This window comes from Chlorocebus sabaeus, chromosome 9 (genome assembly GCF_047675955.1).
Source record: "Chlorocebus sabaeus isolate Y175 chromosome 9, mChlSab1.0.hap1, whole genome shotgun sequence".
Taxonomy (NCBI): Eukaryota; Metazoa; Chordata; class Mammalia; order Primates; family Cercopithecidae; genus Chlorocebus; species Chlorocebus sabaeus.
In genome coordinates this window covers 95,418,139-95,436,929 of record NC_132912.1, presented here as the reverse complement: position 1 = coordinate 95,436,929, position 18,791 = coordinate 95,418,139, and the positions used below count along the sequence as shown (strand labels likewise).

The 18,791-nt window shown below is 44.6% G+C and overlaps 1 protein-coding gene across 1 annotated transcript; it reads right to left on the bottom strand.

Moving 5' to 3' along the window:
• Window positions 1-471: 471 nt before the first annotated feature.
• On the bottom strand, window positions 472-6,173 carry HHEX (hematopoietically expressed homeobox). Its single transcript, XM_007963565.3, has 4 exons — window positions 5,724-6,173; window positions 3,569-3,747; window positions 3,362-3,412; window positions 472-1,573 (listed from the first exon to the last, which is right to left on the bottom strand). Exons 1-4 carry the CDS (start codon window positions 6,082-6,084, stop codon window positions 1,352-1,354), a joined length of 813 nt encoding a protein of 270 aa, XP_007961756.1. The 5' UTR covers window positions 6,085-6,173; the 3' UTR covers window positions 472-1,351.
• Window positions 6,174-18,791: the final 12,618 nt, after the last annotated feature.

Sequence of the window (18,791 nt, the reverse complement as noted above, 5' to 3'; positions counted from 1 at the left end):
CTCCCGGCCAGGGTCCCCCATCCCCCACACGAACCTCCCCACCGCGGGCCCAGCGGCGCGGGAGCCGGCTCCTGAGCCCCGGCCACCGAGAGATGACGCGGTGTTGACTCAGCCGGTCAAGGACGGCGAGGGCCAGCCCGGGGGCTGAGACGAATCGATGGGATCCGGACAGCCCCGCGCTTCGCAGCGTAGCGGGCCTGGGCCTCGGCTCTTCCCATCGCCTGGCGTGCCCGGGACTCGAACCTGCCCGGCTCGCCATCCGCCGGCAGGAGCAGAGTCCCAAGGCAAACGCCCCAGGAGAGACCCCAAACCACATTCCAAGCACCCAGCCGCGGTCCCGGGCCTCAGAGCGAGAGCCCCAACAAGACGCAGCCCCAGTCACTTCCTGTCCCCAGAGCCCAGCACCACGCCAGGCACCCAGGAGGTCAAGAAAAGGTGTGCAGATTTTTTAAATCAAAGAATTAGACTTGCAACGAGGTCAGTCGTCCCACGGACGGCTTTATTTTACAGTCAAGTTACTTATTAAAAAAAAAACATTTTGGCCATTTTTTTTTTTACAGTGAACAATTCTATATACACATTATAAACATTGTTTGATATAAAACAGTATCTACAATCTACTTACATTTAATTAACCTGTGACTTCTAGTTCATCTGCGATTAATTATAGTCAGGTCAGTTTCTCTGCTTGAATTGGGAGGTACTATCCCCTTAACACCTTGGTCAAACAGGTACTAAGTGATAGTGCAAAACAAGCATTTAAGATTCTTATCGGCTGTATGTCTGACAAAAAGAACACACATCTCTGAGACAAGAGCTCTGAAATGGTTTTGGATTTAAGACAGCAGTATAAGAATGTCATATAAAAGTAAAGAATGTTTTCATTTTAAAATACTCCAAGGCTGCCTGAAATGTAGGCACCTCTGGATTTGGGGTATCCCTTTGCCTTTCCATTAAGTGGGAGATACACAGATTACAGAAAAGACATTCAAGAAGGTCCTATTAAAATCTTTAAAGCTGTAACTTAAAAATTTAAATTTAACAAAAAGCTCAAAATTACTTTTTTATAAATAGTGAAAACAACTTTTTTAAAAGGGGGATGAATTTAATCACTACAATGTCACTTTATGAAAACCACCTAAGATCGGTACATAAACTATTTGTTAAGTCACAATCAAGGTCTCCATGTAGGTTTGTTAACTGAGCAGTGCACCAAATATTTTTAGGTTTCCAGAATACCAGAAAATTGATTCCCTTTCTTATATAGCCTTCCAGTTCTTCTATGAAGATTTTCTGTAGCAAATTATTATTCCTAAATCCAGTTTTCTGAACATGCCAATGCCAGTGGTCATCATCCAGCATTAAAATAGCCTTTATCGCCCTCAATGTCCACTTCCTGATCAGAATCCTCTGAAATCTCTGATTCAAGGTCTTCCTGGGAGGCAGGGGAGGGCGAACATTGAGAGCTATCCAAAGAAGCACCTTTATTCTGTTCACTGGGCAAATCTTGCCTCTGATCACAGGAACTGTCCAAACTTTCCAGTTCTTCTTTTTTATTGCTTTGAGGGTTCTCCTGAATAAAGAAAATGAAAATGGAGATTGGAAGGATCATAAAATATAGATAGTGAGAGGAATATATCAAAATGTCTCCTCATCCGATTCCATCTTTTAATTTTTAGTTTACTGTTTTTAGTTTATAATCTTATTCAGGAGATACATACTTGTGCTTTTCTCTCACTTTGTAAGAAAAGTTTCTGTCATATCAAAGATTATGTGCTTAAAAGATAAGAACCAATCATGAACATAAGTGTGATATATTACACCAATTGAACATGAATTCTGGTTACTTAACACCAGCCCAGACCCATGGTTTCAATATTCTCAAAAGTTTAAGGGGGAAAGAAAATCTGATCACTACAGATACACCTTAACTTCATTCTTTAAATATTTAAACATCTTGCCAATTAACAGTCTTTCCGACATTTTAAAAATAAGAATGCTAAATGGTGAATTAAGAATAAAGTTTCAAAATTATTAGACTGGATTTTTTTTCATTCATTTTCTGGAGCAAATTTATAAACATCTACATGTGTAAATGTATAACAAGTTAAAAAATCATGGCAAAGAAAAAAATGTGTATCTGGAAGAAGGCTGCCAACTGAGAACGTAGACAATTAGCTACAATTTACTTAAAATCTGGGGTAAATTTCTGGGAAATATCCCCATATTACATAGAAACCACTATTTTTAAGGTCTCTGGTAAACTAGAGTCAAGCCTTTGACCAAGAACTATTAAGTATATAAGCTAGTGAATTTTTAATCCTGTGCTTGTCTAAAATGCATATAAATACTACACAGAAATATTACAACATCTATTTGTTATATAGTTGCAAGCCTATAGTCTCAACAAATAGATGTACAAGGTCACAAATTGAGAGTTAATCTGCAAATATTTAAATCACATTACAGTAATGAAATTACAGGAATTTTCTATTTCAAAATATTCTTTGGGACACTTTCTTTTTAATGAAAAAGTAATGATCAATAAATTTTAAAATCCACTTTGCTTTAAATTTCTCTACTCATTGTTTCAAAGTATTTATTATAAACTGTATATACAATGACAAGTGAACAATTCAGCAATTATCAGATAACTATGGAGAATATATCCAGATTAGGAAATCAAAAATGAATGTTTAGCTTTAAGTCAATAGATCTTCTTTTAAAAAACCAAATTAGCCTTTACTTTTTATCGCATATTGCGAAACAAGGTCACTGGAAGAAAGACTGTTAGAAAGTTTAAGCTACTTTTCAAACAGGCTTGAATATTTTCTTACAAGTTTTATATTTCATTTTAAGAGCTGGCATTAGATGGAAAATAATTTTTAAACTCCCTGACATTTAATTCTTCTAAAAAAAACAGTGCAAACAAGACTTAAAGGTGTTTGTTTCTTTATATTTACCCTTGAGTTCTGCCTGGTTTTATTATGGCTGTGTAAATAAAAGAAACAATTTTCTCCCAAAGATAACTGCTTAAGTCATTTACTGTCAATTACTTTATCTTTCCTGCGTTAATTAGATAAACAACATATGGGATTTATAAAACAATTAGCTGGGAGTTTTACTAGCCAGTGTGTGAAAACCCAAGCATAATTGATATAGGAACCCCATTAGGTGCTTTTAGCATTACTGCCACCTGAGCAACTCATCCTGAATTTCAGCAGGACTATTTGTCTTTTTAATCAAGGTGAAGAGGTTAAATAGTCTCTTAAATGACTTTTGCATACAACCCATAACAGCCTTGCACTGAGATAACGTGATAAAAATATTTATTTCCATAGAAACAGAACCATGTCCATACCTGTTTTAGTCTCCTCCATTTAGCGCGTCGATTCTGAAACCAGGTTTTGACCTACAGGAAAGAGAGAAAGAAAACTTGCCACGAGCCCGCGTCGGGACGTGCCAGAGGGCAGGGTGGCTCCTCGCCTCTCTCTCCGTGACCCGGCGACCCCTGCCCCAGAAGCCTTCCCTTCCCCGGAGGCGGCCCCAGGCCCCCGAACGAGCTCACCTGTCTCTCGCTGAGCTGCAGCATCTTGGCCAGACGCTTCCTTTCGGGCGGAGAGAGATATTTCTGCGTCTCGAACTTCTTCTCCAGCTCGATGGTCTGGTCGTTGGAGAACCTCACCTGGCCGCCTTTCCGTTTATGCAGAGGCCTCTGCAAGAAGGGGCTCCAGAGTAGAGGTTTGCCTGCGGGCGGAAAGAGCGACGCTCACCCACGGCCCTGGAGCGGCCTGGCCAGACGCCAGAGCTGCCGGGCCAGGGGATGACAAAGGTTGGCCAGGAGGCCACCCAACCAGACACGTTCACATACACCCACCGGCACGTGGACCTAACACGTTCCCATCAACACATAAACATACCCAGAGTCACACCCGACACCGCAGATGCACACAGCCGTCACACCTAGAACTAAATCCAGACATATCTTTAACCCCGAAAAAAATACGCACTACCTGCTGGGCTTACAATACCACGACCCTCTTTCACCAGTGGATCTCGGATTTATACATAACTTTTTGCCCCGTTGGATCGCCCTTGGTGGGCCGCACTTTCGAACACCGGGTGCGTGCGTGTTGGGGAGGAGCGGGGCTGCTGCACCGCCAAGGCCTGGCTGCGCGGGAAGCGCTCCGGCCCGGACGCCCGCATTAGGCCGCGCGAGGAGCCTCCAATCCTGGCTGGGGGAGCCGCGGCCTCCTCTGATTTCACACCCAGCCCGCGGGGGCGGCCAGTTAAAGCCACCCCATGGGCTATGGCAACATTTCCGTCAATGTGTTTCCTGTTGGTCTAGCTCGAAAAACCCTTTGCTTCCTCCTGCGCGGTCCCAGCAGTAACCCAAGGAAACTCAGGGCGCACTGTGAAAACGTTAGCCCCCAGGTCCGGCCCGGCTGAGGGTCCCGCTCCAGCCCCGACAGGCGACCACAGCCAGGCTCGGGCCGCATCATCAAACCCTCGAGGCTGGAATCAGACAGGATAACAACTGAAAATCATAAAAAGATGAACTAAAAATACAATCCCCCTCCCTGTAACGGCGAGAAGGTAAGGTAGAGGGCCGAGCTAGAGGCCGCGCCATAATAATGGCGACATTAAAATGCTAATTAAGACGTTAATTGTTTTCAGGGTCCCTACTGAAGCTTCTAATAACAGAGTTCATTTAAAACTCTAGAGGCGCCCCGTTTCCTTATTTACCCTAGGGCTCCAGACCTCGAAGGCGCCAAGGGTCACCCACAGCGCGGACCACGGGCGGCTTATTTCTTAGGCCGCACAGTGAGGGGACAAGCCCCGAAGTTCTGGAATATATGCCCTATGTGTCCCTGCTTCCCTTCCTAACTGGCGACCAGCAGCTGCTGCTTCCTACTCCCAAAGTAGTGTCGGTCGGTGTGTCCGTCAGAGTGCAGGCCTGCACCTCAACGCTTTGAAAGCTAGCATTGTTTTTTCGAGATTTTGCTTGCGTCAGGCTTCAGACTGGTGCAAAACAGCCTCGAAAAAAAAAATAGGAAGCAACTGGTTATTTTAGCTGCCATAAAGTCACATCCCACACAGAGGAAATGAACAATATCAGAAAAACGGATCCCGGCTATCAGAAGTCGAGTGTTTCCTGAATTTGTCTGTATTGAGGATGTCGATAAAATAATCAGCAGCGTGCACTACTCCGGGGGAAGGGTCTGCTTCATGCAGCCAGGAAAACACTTAACAGCTTCTGAAACCAGATTTACTCCTATCGAGAACTCAAGATTTCCTGTATGAACGGAAAGGGTCAGGCTCTTTCACTGCACAAGCCTGTTGAACCAGGTCCAGCCCCGTAGTCACCCGGGCCCGGCTGCCCCACGGGGGCCGGCCCAGGCGCCTCGACGCCCCTTTCCCCATCCCTCCCGCTAAGGGAGCCCCACCCCGGGTGACACGCGCGGTCCACGGCTGCCCTCGCCGCGAGGTCTATCGCCGGCCCGCGGGCCCCGACGCCTGCAAGGTGCAGGAAAACCAATCTGAGTCACGGTGCGGTCAGCCCCGGCCGCGCGCCTCCTGTTGCCGCGCGTGCCCGACAGCCGATTTTCCATCGCTTTTGCCACAGCCGTCTACGGCCTGCCCCCTTCGCCCCCTTGGCCTCCCCGGCGCTGCCACCTGCCGGGTGGCGCCTCCTCACCCCCACCCTCGCCCGGCCGCCTTACCCAGGGGGTCGTGGCGGAGCAGGGCGTGCGTGTAGTCGTTCACCGTCCGCGGGAAGGGGTAGAGAGGGCCCCCGAAGCCGCCGGGTCCGTAGGCAGCGGCCAGTGCGGCGGCGGAGTGGTGCGAGAAGGCGGGGTGGATCGGCGTGGGCTCGTACACCGGGGTCCGGTAGGGGGACACGAGGCTGGTGAAGGAGGAGTTGGGGGACGGCAGCGTGGGGGCGGGCGTGGGCGCGGCGGGCCCGCGGCCCAGGATGTCCTCGATGTAAAAGGGCGTCGGGTGTGCTGGCTGCAGCAGCGGCGTGGGCGCATACAGCGGCACCCCCACGGCGCCCGCCGCCGGCCCGGGGTGCGGGTACTGCATGGCTCCGCCGCGCTCCGGCCCCTCGCAGAGCTACTAGCTCGCGCCGCGGCGCTACATTTATCCGCGCTCCGCGCTCCCGGCGATAGGCTCCGCCGGCCGCGGGGTGGGGCCGCGCTCGCTGGCCCCTTCCTGCCGCCGGGCCCTGCGGCCAATGGCGCGGGGCCCCAGGAGCTGCCGCCCGCCCCCACCCCGGCCCGCCCAGCCGGCCGAGCTCCCCGCCCCCGGGACGCGCTTGCTCCCAGGCTCCCGGGACCTGGCTCCCTTGTGCCCCGCCGCCGCCGTCGCCCCTCAGGGCTCCAGGCACCCCGGCTGAGGACGCCCTCGAGGGAAGCGCGGGGCCGCGTGCGTCGGGGGAGGTGCGAGGAAGGCGGCCGCCTGGAGTGCGGGCTCCAGCTGCCCTGTCCGCGGTCCCGAGGCACCTCTGCCGAAATTCGGGGGCGCCGTCCGGCCCCGGGCCCGGGGTGGCAGCAGGCGTTTCCAGGCGGGGAGCAGCGGGACTCGGCGGGAGCAGAGGCCGCTGGCCTAAGACGCCTTCCCAGTGGGTGCGCTCCCTGGATTAACAGTGGCGCTGGCTGTCACCCCGGCCGTCTCCCGAGCTCAGAGCGGGACAGCGCCCTGGGTTCCTAGGGCTGCTCCGCGGCCCTTAGCTGCGGCCCGGCGGGGTTCGGATGGCTGGCGTTCAGGTGCTGCGGGCTTTTGGCCGCTCCACCCGGTTTCATTTGGAGGCCTCGGACTCAAGCCACTTCCGCGAGGATGCTGGCAGAATCCGCACCGAGCAGCAATCAAGGGGAGACCCGGGTTCTACAGCGCCGGGCAGAGGCTGTGCAGTCTACAATCCAGTGAGGGCTGCTCGGTGTCTTTTCTGCCGGCTCTTGAGGGTCGCAGCTGCGCGCAGTCTGGCTCTCTGGTTTTGCACGTGTTTTCTATTGAGGCAGTCCGTACCGCTGGCCGGTATGGCCTCGGCTCTGTGCGGCTCCACTCGCCTCCGGGGCAAGGGGGCATTTTCTTGATTGACGCCCTCCTGCGGTCGTCACACCTCGCGGTGAGCGGTTTCTGCTAAGGTGCTCCATTAATCGTGGAAATGGAAGGACTTCCCAGCTTTTTCCCAGCTTTTTCTACTGAGACTTCTCAGGTTTTAAAGTTTATAATTTGGAACTATTTGTCCAAACGCAGCGGGACCACAGTAGGAAGAGGCGTGGACTGTGAGCCTGACCGCCTGTTCGAGTTTCACTTCGCACATTTTTGTTGAGCAACTAGTGTGTGCCAGCAGTGAAAAGGACAGATGTAGTCCCTCTCCTCACGGAGACAGGAAACAAATTTTAATACATGTATGTGCTAGGAAGGAGATGTACATAATGGTCTAAAACCTGTAACAAGGGGACATCAGCTATCTGGGGGACATTAAGGAAGGGAAAAGCTTCCCGAGAATTAATGTTTGAAAAGTGAGTAGGTGTCAGCAAGCCCAGGGTGCTTTCACATTCCAAGTCCAGAGAACAGCATGTGAGCGTTGTTAGTTAATGCAACTTTCATCAAGTCACCATCCCTTGAGTTTTTCTCACCTGAAACATTTGAGACTTGGCCTAAAGGCTCCTAATCTTTTTAGGGTAGTGTTAATAGGTATCTTTCAGAATCTAAGGACAGACAAGAGCTACAAGCCCAGACAAACTCAGAAATGTACTACACTGTCATTCGAGTTAAAGCATGTTGGGGGTAGGTAAGAATATAATTGCTCTATTATATAGTACATATAAATTATAATTTTATATATTCTATGATATAAACTATCTCTGGAAGGATAACGAACATTGGTTGACTATGAAGAAAGGGGTGGATTGGAGGGAACATGTATAGCTGTGAATATTTGGAGACTTGCACTAGATGGATGTATGACCTATTTGTCGTATAAGTAAGTCCTTGAAGAAGTGACTGATTCTAGGTCTAGGGCAAGAAAAGTACAAGGTAAGCTCAAAGACATCTTGTGCCAGAAACCGTGAAAAGAAAATAGGGACCACCTTGGAGTGGTTTCCATCCGCAAAATTTGGGGTGATTTAAGCTTTAAAAATACATTATGGATTTATACCACTTTGAATATAACAATTCGTGAGTCTGTAGTGGTACTCAGAGGGGGAAAGGTGCAGTGGATGTGAAAGCTGGAAGAATGCCAGCTAACAGATGCAGAAAAATTGGTACAATCAAAAAACGTAATAATTCTTTCAAGAAAGAGTCATCATCAACTAAAGAGTGAAATGTTGAGGATGAGGATTTTCACAAGGCCTCATGATATCATCCCAATTAACTGGATTCTAGATTTTAAAAAACTATAAAAGACATTGCTTTTTATGGGGGGATAATGGGGACAAACTATGAAGTATATGTTAGTTGACATTATTAATCTTCTTTTAGATGTGATACTGGTATTGTAAGTTACTTTGGAAAATGTCTGCGATCTTGGGAGTTGCAAGCTAAAGTGTTTAGGGGTGGTGGGTCATATCTGCAGCTTACTTTCATATGCTTCAATATATACATATATGTGCACACAAATCTACATGTATATACACACATATCTATGTATATGCACATATGTGTATATATAAAGAGGGAGATATCACAGGTTCAGTTCCAGACCACTTCAATAAATAAACATAGCAACAAAGCAAGTCACATGAATTCGTTGGTTTCCCAGTGCATATAAAGGAGGTTATCTTTATACTATATTCAGTGTTCAATAGCATTATGTCTTAAAAAACAATGTACATACCTTAATTTAAAAATACTTTGTTACTAAAAAAATTGCTAACTATCGGCAAGGGGTGTTAGCTCACGCTTGTAATCCTAGTACTTTAGGAGGCCAAGGCCAGCAGATCACTTGAGGTCATGAGTTCAAGACCAGCCTGGCCAATATAGTAAAACCCCGTGTCTACTAAAAATACAAAAATTAGCCGAAAATTGCTTGAATCCGGGAGGAAGAGGTTGCAGTGAGCTGAGATCATGCTACTACACTCCAGCCTGGGCAACAGAATGAGACTCCATCTCAAAAAAAAAGAAAAAATTGCTAACAATCATCTGTGCCTTCAGCAAGTCATAATCTTTTTGCTTTTGAGGGGTGTTGCCTTGATGTAGATGACTGCAGGGTGGGAGGCACAGAAGGTTGGGGTGGCTGTGGCAATTCCTTAAAGACAACAATGAAGTTTGCCACATCTATTGACCGCTCCATTCATAAAAGATTTCTCTGTAGCATGTGGTGATGTTTGATAGCATTTTTATCCACAGTAGAACTTTCAAAATCAGAGTTCATTTTCTCAAACCCTGTGCTGCTCTATCAAGTGTGGTTGTGTAATAGTCTCTCTCTTTTTTGTCCTTTTTTTTTCTTTTCCTTTTTGTAGAGAATGGAGTCTCACTACATTGCCCAGGCAGGTCTCGAACTACTGGGCTCAAGCTATTCTCCTGCCTCTGCCTCCCTAAATGGATTACAGGCATGAACCATTGCATCCAGCTATGTAATATTCTAAATCCTTTGTTGTCATTTCAATAATGTTCACAGCATACTCAGCAGAAGTAGATTCCATCTCAAAAAAACTCTTTACTCATCCGTAAGAAGTAACTCCTCGTCCATTCAAGTTGTATCATGAGATTGCAGCAATTCAGTCGCATCTTCAGGCTCCACTTCTATTTCTCTTGCTGTTTTCAGCACATATGCAATTACTTTCTCCACCGAAATGTTGAACCCCTCAAAGTCATCTGTGAGGGTTGGAATCAACTTCTTCCAAACTTCTGTTAATGTTGATATTTTTACCTCCTCCCATGAATCATGGCCTCTGGAGTGGTGAATCCTTTCCAGAAGGGTTTCACTTGACTTTGCCCACATTCATCAGAGGAATCACTATCTATGGCAGCTATAGCCTTACAAAATGTATTTCTTAAGTAATAAGATTTGAAAATCAAAATCACTCTTGAATTCATGGCCTGCAGAATGGATGTTGTGTTAGCAGGCATGAAAACAACATTCATCTCTTTGTATATCTTCAGAGCTCTTGGGTGACCAGGTGCATTGTCAATGATCAGTAATAATTTGAAAGGCATATTTTTTTTTTTTTTCCCTGAGCAGTAGATCTCAACAGTAGGCTTAAAATATTCAGTAAACCACACAGTAAAATGATGTGCTGCCATCCAGGCTTTGTTGTTTTATTTATAGGGCACAGGCAGAGTAGATGTAGCATAATTCTTAAGGGCCCTAGGATTTTCAGAATGGCCAATAAGCATTGCTTTCAACTTAAGTGTCAGCTGCATTAGCACCTAACAAGAGAGTCAGACTGTCCTTTGAAACTCTGAAGCGAGCATTGACTTCTCACTAGCTATGAAAGTCCTAGATGGCATCTTCTTCCAATAGAAGGCTTTTTGATCTACATGTAGAATCAGTTTAGTGTAGCCATGTTCATCAATGATCTTAGCTAGATCTTCTGGGTAATTTGCTGCACCTTTCTATCAACATTTTCTGCTTCACCTTGCACTTTTATGTTATGGTGATGGCTTCCTTCTTTAAACCTCGTGAACCAACCTCATCTAATATCCACCGTTTCTTCTGCAGCTTCCTCACCTTTCTCAGCCTTCATAGAATTGAAGAGAGTTGGGGCCTTGCTCTGGATTAGGCTTTCATGTAAGGGAATGTTGTGGCTGGTTTAATCTTCTATCCAGACCACTTGCACTTTCTCCAGATCAGCAATAAGGCTGTTTCACTTCTTAGCATTCATTTGTTCATTGGAGTACCACCTTAAATTTCCTTCAAGAACTCTTCCGTTGTGTTCACAGCTTGTCTAACTTCTAGTGGATCTTAACTTTCTACATGACCTCCTTGCTGAGCTTAATCATTTCTTGCTTTTGATTGAAAGAGACATGCGATTCTTGCTTTCCCTTGAACACAGGGGCTATTGTAGGGTTATTAATTTGCCCAATTTCAATATTGTTGTCTCTCAAGGAATAAGGAGGCCCAAGGAGAGAAGGAAAGAGACTGGGGAACAGCCTGTCAGTAGGACAGTCAGAACACACGACATTTATTAAGTTAGCCGTCTTATATGGGTGCAGTTTGTGGTGCCCCAAAACGATTACAGCAGTAACATCAAAGATCACTGATCACAGATCATCATTACAGATATAATAATAAATATTACAAGAATTGCCTAAATGTTACACAAAGACATAAAATCGGCACATATTCTTGGGAAAATGGTGCCAATAGACTTGCTTGATGCAGGGGCGTCACAAACCTTCAATTTGTAAAAAACAGCAGTATCTGCAAAGCACAGTAAAGTGAAGCACAATAAAATGAGGTATGCCTGTATCGAGAATTATTAACTGGTGAATTTAGGCGAAGAGTATACAGGCATTTGTTTTACTATAATTTCAGGGTATACAAGTATTTGTTGTACTCTAATTTTAGCTTTTTTATAATTACACATAGTAATTAAATTACCATAATTCCTATAGATTTGAAAGTTTTCAATGTAAAAATGAGAAAAAAATGAAAACACCATTTCTTTTTTTAAATCTCAAATTCCTTTTTACCATCCTTTTTTTTTTTTTTTTTTTGTGACGGAGTCTCGCTCTGTCTCCCAGGCTGGAGTGCAGTGGCGCCATCTTGGCTCACTGCAAGCTCTGCCTTCCGGGTTCACGCCATTCTCCTGCCTCAGCCTCCCAAATAGCTGGGACTACAGGCGCCCGCCACCACACCCAGCTAATTCTTTTGTATTTTTAGTAGAGATGGGGTTTCACCGTATTAGCTAGGATGGTCTCGATCTCCTGACCTCATGATCCTCCCGTCTCGGCCTCCCAAAGTGCTAGGATTACAGGCATGAGCCACCGTGCCTGGCCTACCATCCATTTTTTTAAAGGCAAAATGTTTTGAATAATTTGTGAAGATTGCGTACAATTTCAGGTAGTGCCTTGCCCCTGGAAACTATCAGTGAAGCGTTATTTGGGAATCATTGATCCCTCTGTGGGTCAGCTCCAATGTTATGCCATCTCCACCAGTCATCATTCTCATGAATGGCCTGATGAATTCAATGTGCTCTTCTGTGTTCCAAGGACAGAGACAAGCTCTGGGGACCAAGAAAGAACAGTTATTATCTGAAGTTCAAACCTACCTTCACAAGTTATGTTTGGGTCTTCAAAGATTGGGACCTCAGTAAACTAAGCAGAAAACTGTGCTTATTATTTTTCTCACAAAATGTTTCCCCCTTGTTTTTGTTGTTCTCCTTTTTCCTGCCCCTTCTACTCCGCAAGTAACAGATGATGACTCCAATTCATTTAGTGCTTTCACAGTAAATCACTAGCCAGCCTTTATTCCCCATCTTCAGAAATAGTATGAGTTTATGGTACTAGTTTATTCTGTGCATGATTCAACCACCAGCCAAAAGATCTAAATCTACAAATCTTTTAAAAATATATATTAAAATGCTAGGGAAATAATCACTAGCATAGAATTATTAAATAATCACTAATAAAGGAAGCATCCTCTCTTTCTTTGATTTAGCCACAGATCCTGGGAAGTAGATGGAGATCTGAGAAGGCATTGGTAAAACATTCCAACTCAGCTACATAATTCTCACTGGCAAACTGAAGCACTTAATTCTGTTAAGCTATATAACACTACCTTTTCTACATCTAATCATCAGATCCATGTTCACTTAGCTAAAGTTAAAAAAAAAAATTACAACCACATTTGTGAATGTCACATTTATTGAACTACATAATTTTTAATATCACTTGTGTACGTTTTATAGTTTGTTTTATTGTTTTAAAAGTCATTTGGGGCCCTAAAAGAACTAGATTTTTCCAAAGTTGTCCTTATGATTTTTTTTCACACAGTCAGAACTAATAAAACAAAACTGTTGTAGCTATTTAATTCAAAATCTCTTGGAGTTTCAATATTTTTTCTCTGCTGGATACTAAAACCAATAAAGCTACATGAGATTTTAATTATATTCTGAATTAAACAAGACTTTCTCCAAAAATTTGGCCCCATTTATTTTAGCCATTGCTGTTGTGCAAAAGACCAAATTTGTAAGAAGGTTCTTGTAATTTATCTAGAAGGAATTTAGGTAAACGTTTTGCAACTTACTTTTAATAAATATATGTAGAGGTAAAAATTCAAGTTAGCTATAGCTTGAAAGCATCAGTGGATTTTATTATATAACAACTTGGTTCTATTTATACTTACACTAAGTTTTATCTTCAACTATTGGGATGACTAAAGCATTTATTGAATTTCATATCAAATCATATATTTTTCAAATATTTGACAAAATCTAGTTAGTGCTTTAGTGGTTTACTAACTTACAAAATACTAACCTGATCAAATAGAAATGCCTCATCCACATCATAAATGGAATCAGAGCCCTGAAATACATAAGCAGTAGGCATCATGACATTGCTTCAGTGATGTTCTTTTTCCAATTTTTTTTTTTTTTTTTTTTTGAGATGGAGTCTTGCTCTGTCACCCAGGCTGGAGTGCAATGGCGTGATCTTGGCTCACTGCAACCTCCACCTCCTGCATTCAAGCAATTCTCCTGCCTCAGCCTCCCGAGTAGCTGGGACTACAGGTGGCTGGCTAATTTTTGTATTTTTAGTAGAGATGGGATTTTGCCATGTTGGCCAGGCTAGTCTTGAACACCTGGCCTCAGGTGATCCACCAGTCTCAGCCTCCCAAAGTGCTGGGATTACACGCATGAGCCACCACGCCTAGCCTTTTTCCACATTTTACATACTACAAGGTGCATCACATACCACTGTCATGTGGGTGAATTTTACTGACCATGGAGCTTTAGGCAGAGCTTTAGGTAACTGCTCAATTTAAAAAGTGATGATGAATTCAATAATAAAAAGAGCACCCAGTTCTTTAAATGGGCTAAAGGTCTGAATAGATGTTTCTCCAAAGAAGATATACAAATAGCCAATAAGCACATGAAAAGATACTCAATGTCATTAGTCATCAGGGAAATGCAAATCAAAACCACAATGAGATGCCACTTCACATCCACTAGGATAGCTATAATAATTTTAAAAACACAAGTGTTGGTGAGGATGTGGAGATTTGGAACCCCATGCTTTACTAATTGCAATGTATGAAGCAGCAGCTTGGAAAAGCAGTCTGGCAATGCCTGAAAAGTTTAAACATAATGTTACCACATGACCCAATGATTCTATTCTTGGGTATATTCCCACAAAATGAAAACATATGTCCACACAAAAACTTGTTCACTAATGTTCACAGCAGAATTATTTATAATAGCCAAACAGTGGAAACAACCCAAATGTCCCTCAAATGATGAATGTATATGTTCAAAGTGGTATATCCATACAATGGAATATTATTTGGTAATAAAAAGATACATCTGATACATGGATGAACTTTGAAAAGATTTATTTTCAAAACAAGTCAGATGCAAAAGCCCACATATTGTATGTATCTTTCAAGCTTGTCCAGCCCACGGCCCATGGGTCGCATGTGGCCCAGGATGGCTTTGAATGCAGTCCATCACAGATTCGGAAACTTTCTTAAAACGTGATGAGATTTTTTGTGATTTTTTTTTTTTTTTTTAGCTCATCAGCAATCGTTAGTGTTAGTGTATTTTAGTGTGGCCCAAGATAGTTCCTCTTCCACTGTGGCCCAGGGAAGCCAAAAGATTGGACACCCCTGCTGTATATGAGATGTTCAGAATAGGTAAATGTGTAGAAATGAAAAGTGGAGTAGTGTTTGCCAAGGCTGAGGAGGTTGGGGATAAATGAAGGGTGACTGCTGGTGGATACAGGGTTTCTTTCTGGAGTGATGAAAATGTTCTAACAGTTATTGTGGTGGTTGTTACACAGCTTTGTGAATAGCTTTAATAAAACTTTTTCTTTTTTTTTTTTTTGTTTTTTGAGACAAGGCGGAGTTCACTCTGTTACCCAGGCTGGAGTGCAGTGGCATGATCTTGGCTCACTGCAACCTCTGCTTCCCAGATTCAAGCAAGTCTCCTGCCTCAGCCTCCCAAGTAGCTGAGATTACTGGGGTGCGCTACCACACCCAACTAATTTTTGTATTTTTGGTAGAGACAGGGTTTCACCATCTTGCCCAGGCTGGTCTCGAACTCCTAACCTCAGGTAATCCACCCACCTCAGCCTCCCAAAGTGCTGGGATTACAGACATGAGCCACCACACCCAGCCAAAAAAAACTTTAAATGAGTAAATTTTATGATATGTGAATTATATCTCAATACAACTGGTAGGTTTTGTTCTTTTTTTTTTTTTTTTTTTGAGACGGAGTCTCCCTCTGTCACCCAGGCTAGAGTGCAATGGCGTGATATCAGCTCACTGCAACCTCCGCCTCCCAGGCTCAAGTGATTCTTGTGCCTCAGCCTCCCGAGTAGCTGGGACTACAGGCCTTGCCACCATGCCCAGCTCATTTTTGTATTTTTAGTCGAGATGGGGTTTCATCATGTTGGCCAGGCTGGTCTCAAACTCCTGTCCTCAAGTGGTTGGCCTGTCTCAACTTCCCAAAATGCTGGGATTGCAGGTGTGAGCCACCACACCCAGCCTCTACGTAGTTTTTTTTAGATGATGAAAGGATATCATATAAATCCAGTAATGTACCCTATAATAATTTTAAACGAGGGTTACAATATCAGAAGTGAGATTTCTACATATAATCTAAATCTGTAGATATACAGCCAAACTCCTAGGCAACAAGCCCTGAGAAAGTACTATCGACATCTTTTTTTGGCGGGGGACGGAGTTTCAGTTTTGTTGGAGTGCCCAGGCTGGAGTGCAGTGGTGTGATCTCAGCTCACTGCAACCTCCACCTCCCGGGTCCAAGTGATTCTCCTGCCTCAGCCTCCAGAGTAGCTGGGATTACAGATGCCCACCACCATGCCTGGCTAATTTTTGTATTTTTAGTAGAGACGGGGTTTCACCATGTTGGCCAGGCTGGTCTCAAACTCCTGACCTCAGGTGATCCGCCAGCCTCAGCCTCCCAAAGTGCTGGGATTACAAGCGCAAGTCACCTCGCCTGGCCGTTTTTTGTTTCTTGAGACAGGATCTCTCTCTGTTGCCCAGGCTGGAGTGCAGTGGCATGATCTTGGCTCACTGCAACCTCTGACTCCCAGGTTCAAGCAATTCTCCTGTCTCAGCCTCCTGAGTAGCTGGGATTACAGGCGCATGCCACCACAGTCCGGCTAATTTTTTATTTTCAGTAGAGATGGGGTTTCACCATATTGGTCAGGCTAGTCTCAAATTCCCGACCTCAGGTGATCCGCCAGCCTCAGCTTCTCAAAGTGCTGGGATTACAGGTATGAGCCACCACACCTGGCCGGTACTATTAATCTCGATGATAAACCAGGACTCATGCTGTCTGGACCATGGACACCTCTATTCAAGAGGAACAGCCTGCTCCTCTTGATCCTGTGCCTTTTAATTTGCATGTTTTTCACTAACCAGGTGCCCTTCTAATCACCATCGAGAAAGTAGGGGAAGAGGACTTACTGCCAGAGATCTCAAAGTCTATTGGAAAACCTGAAAGCCAGTCCAAATTCTGTTCCTGATTTTCACAATGTCCTCTCAGATCTTATGGCCACAAAATTCCACCATCCTTCACTTTAAGGAGCACTGTAAAGATTCCACTCTGAGAAAAGGAAAAGACAACAAATGTCACGATGCCAGGCCCAGAAAGAAGTCGCAAGACCCGTGTTCTGCGGGGCTGCCAGTGTCAGAGAGAGCCCGGTTCAGACAGAGGTGGAAGGGAAGCAGTGTGGACTTTCTAAGTGTGGGGATCTATGAGAGCTGAGGATGGCCGCCTCCTAGAAAAACAGAGGCTTCATGGTAAAGACATTGTGAATTAACCTACAGGAACTCACCCTTCCGTTCCATAAGGACTTCATCTCGTTTCAAATATAAGCTGCCTTCCCGAGACACATGTTTCCTCCAGACGTGAAATGGGCCTGAAACACTGAATTATTTAAGATTGGCTTATCGCTGGCCAGGCACGGTGGCTCATGCCTGTAATCCCAGCACTTTGGGAGGCCAAGGTGGGTGGATCACAAGGTCAGGAGTTCAAGACCAGTCTGGCCAACATGGTGAAACCCCGTCTCTACTCAAAATACAACAATTAGCTGGGCGTGGTGACACACACCTGTAATCCCAGCTACTCGGGAGACTGAGGCAGGAGAATGGTTTGAACCCGAGAGGCAGAGGTTGTGGTGAGCCGAGATCGTGCCAGTGCACTCCAGGCTGGGTGATAGAGCAAGACTCCATCTAAAAAAAAAAAAAAAAAAGATTGGCTTATTGAAGAAGTCTGAGGTCATTCAGAGAGGTGTGAGAGTGGTAGGAGAGATTGCCCATGCCAAGGTTTGACCCAAAAAGGAACTACCTGACTGAAGTTACAGGCCTTACCAGAAACTGATAACATTGGTTGCTCAAAAGAGGGAAGCTGGTTGGTGGTGTAGACACAGTGGTGAAGAGAGGCAGGGGAGAATGAGATGGGAAGTGGCTTTATGCTGCCACTTTTGTACTTTTTGAATTTTGAACCCGGTTTCTAAAAAGTATCTGGCATATAGTAGGTGCGCAATAGGTATTTTTGAAAAGCTGCATGAATGGAGTGAAATAAGCATGATTGTTTAAAACTTTTAGTTTCAGGGATACATGTACAGGTTGGTTCTATAGAAAAATCGCATGTTGCAGGGGTTTGGTGTACATATTATTTTGTCACCCAAGTAATAAGCATAGTACCCTTTAGGTAGTTTTTCAGTCCTCACCCTCCACCTTCAATTAGACCCTGACATCTATTACTCCCTTCTTTATCTCAACGTTCAGCTCCTACTTATAAGCGACAACGTGTGGTGTTTGGTTTTCTGATCCTGCATTAGTTTGCTTAGGTTAATGGCCTCCATCTCCATCCATGTTGCTGCAATGAACATAATCTCATTCTTTGTTATGGCTGTGTACCATTCCATGGTGTCTATGTACCACATTTTCTTTATCCAGTCTACTTTGGATGGACATTTGGATTGATTCCTTGTCTTTGCTATTGTGAACAGTGCTGCAATGAACATGCCAGTGCATGCATCTTTATGGTAGAATGAGTTATATTTATTTGAGAATATACCCAATAATGGGTCACATGCAAACAAGATTTTGAATTCAAGTCCCACCAATTTAACTGTGTGCTTTGATTAGTTTCCTCTTTTTTTTTTTTTTTTTTTTTTGAGACAGTCTTACTCTGTCATCTAGGCTGGAGTGCAGTGGCATGATCTTGGTTCACTGAAACCTCTGCCTCCCAGGTTCAAGCGATTCTCCTGCCTCAGCCTCCTGAATAGCTGGGACTACAGGTGTGCCCCCACCACGCCCAGCTAATTTTTGTATTTTTAGTGGAGACGGGGTTTCACCATATTGGTCAGGCTGGTCTTGAACTCCTGACCTTGAGATCTGCCCGCCTCAGCCTCCTGAAGTGCTGGGATTACAAGTGTGTGCCACCAAGCCCAGCCTGATTAGTTTCTTAACTTCTTCGAGCCCCAGTGTCCTTCAGGTAGCATAGGGATGGTAATATCTTTCTCATAATAGTATTGTGATGATAAAATGAGTTGTTGCAGTAAATCACTAGCATAGAGTAAGCACTTAATAAATGGTAGTTGCCATGGTGATAATAATAATGCCAATGACAACTACAATAATGATAATGGAG

Bases quoted from the DNA above. Each gene is read 5' to 3' on its own strand.
- HHEX (XM_007963565.3), bottom strand. From the start codon at position 6,084: ATGCAGTACCCGCACCCCGGGCCGGCGGCGGGCGCCGTGGGGGTGCCG. The intron at 3,748-5,723 runs GTAAGGCGGCCG...TTCCGCCCGCAG, and splicing joins GCTCCGCCACGACCCCCTGG to GCAAACCTCTACTCTGGAGC. The intron at 1,574-3,361 runs GTATGGACATGG...TTCTTTATTCAG, and splicing joins AATGGAGGAGACTAAAACAG to GAGAACCCTCAAAGCAATAA.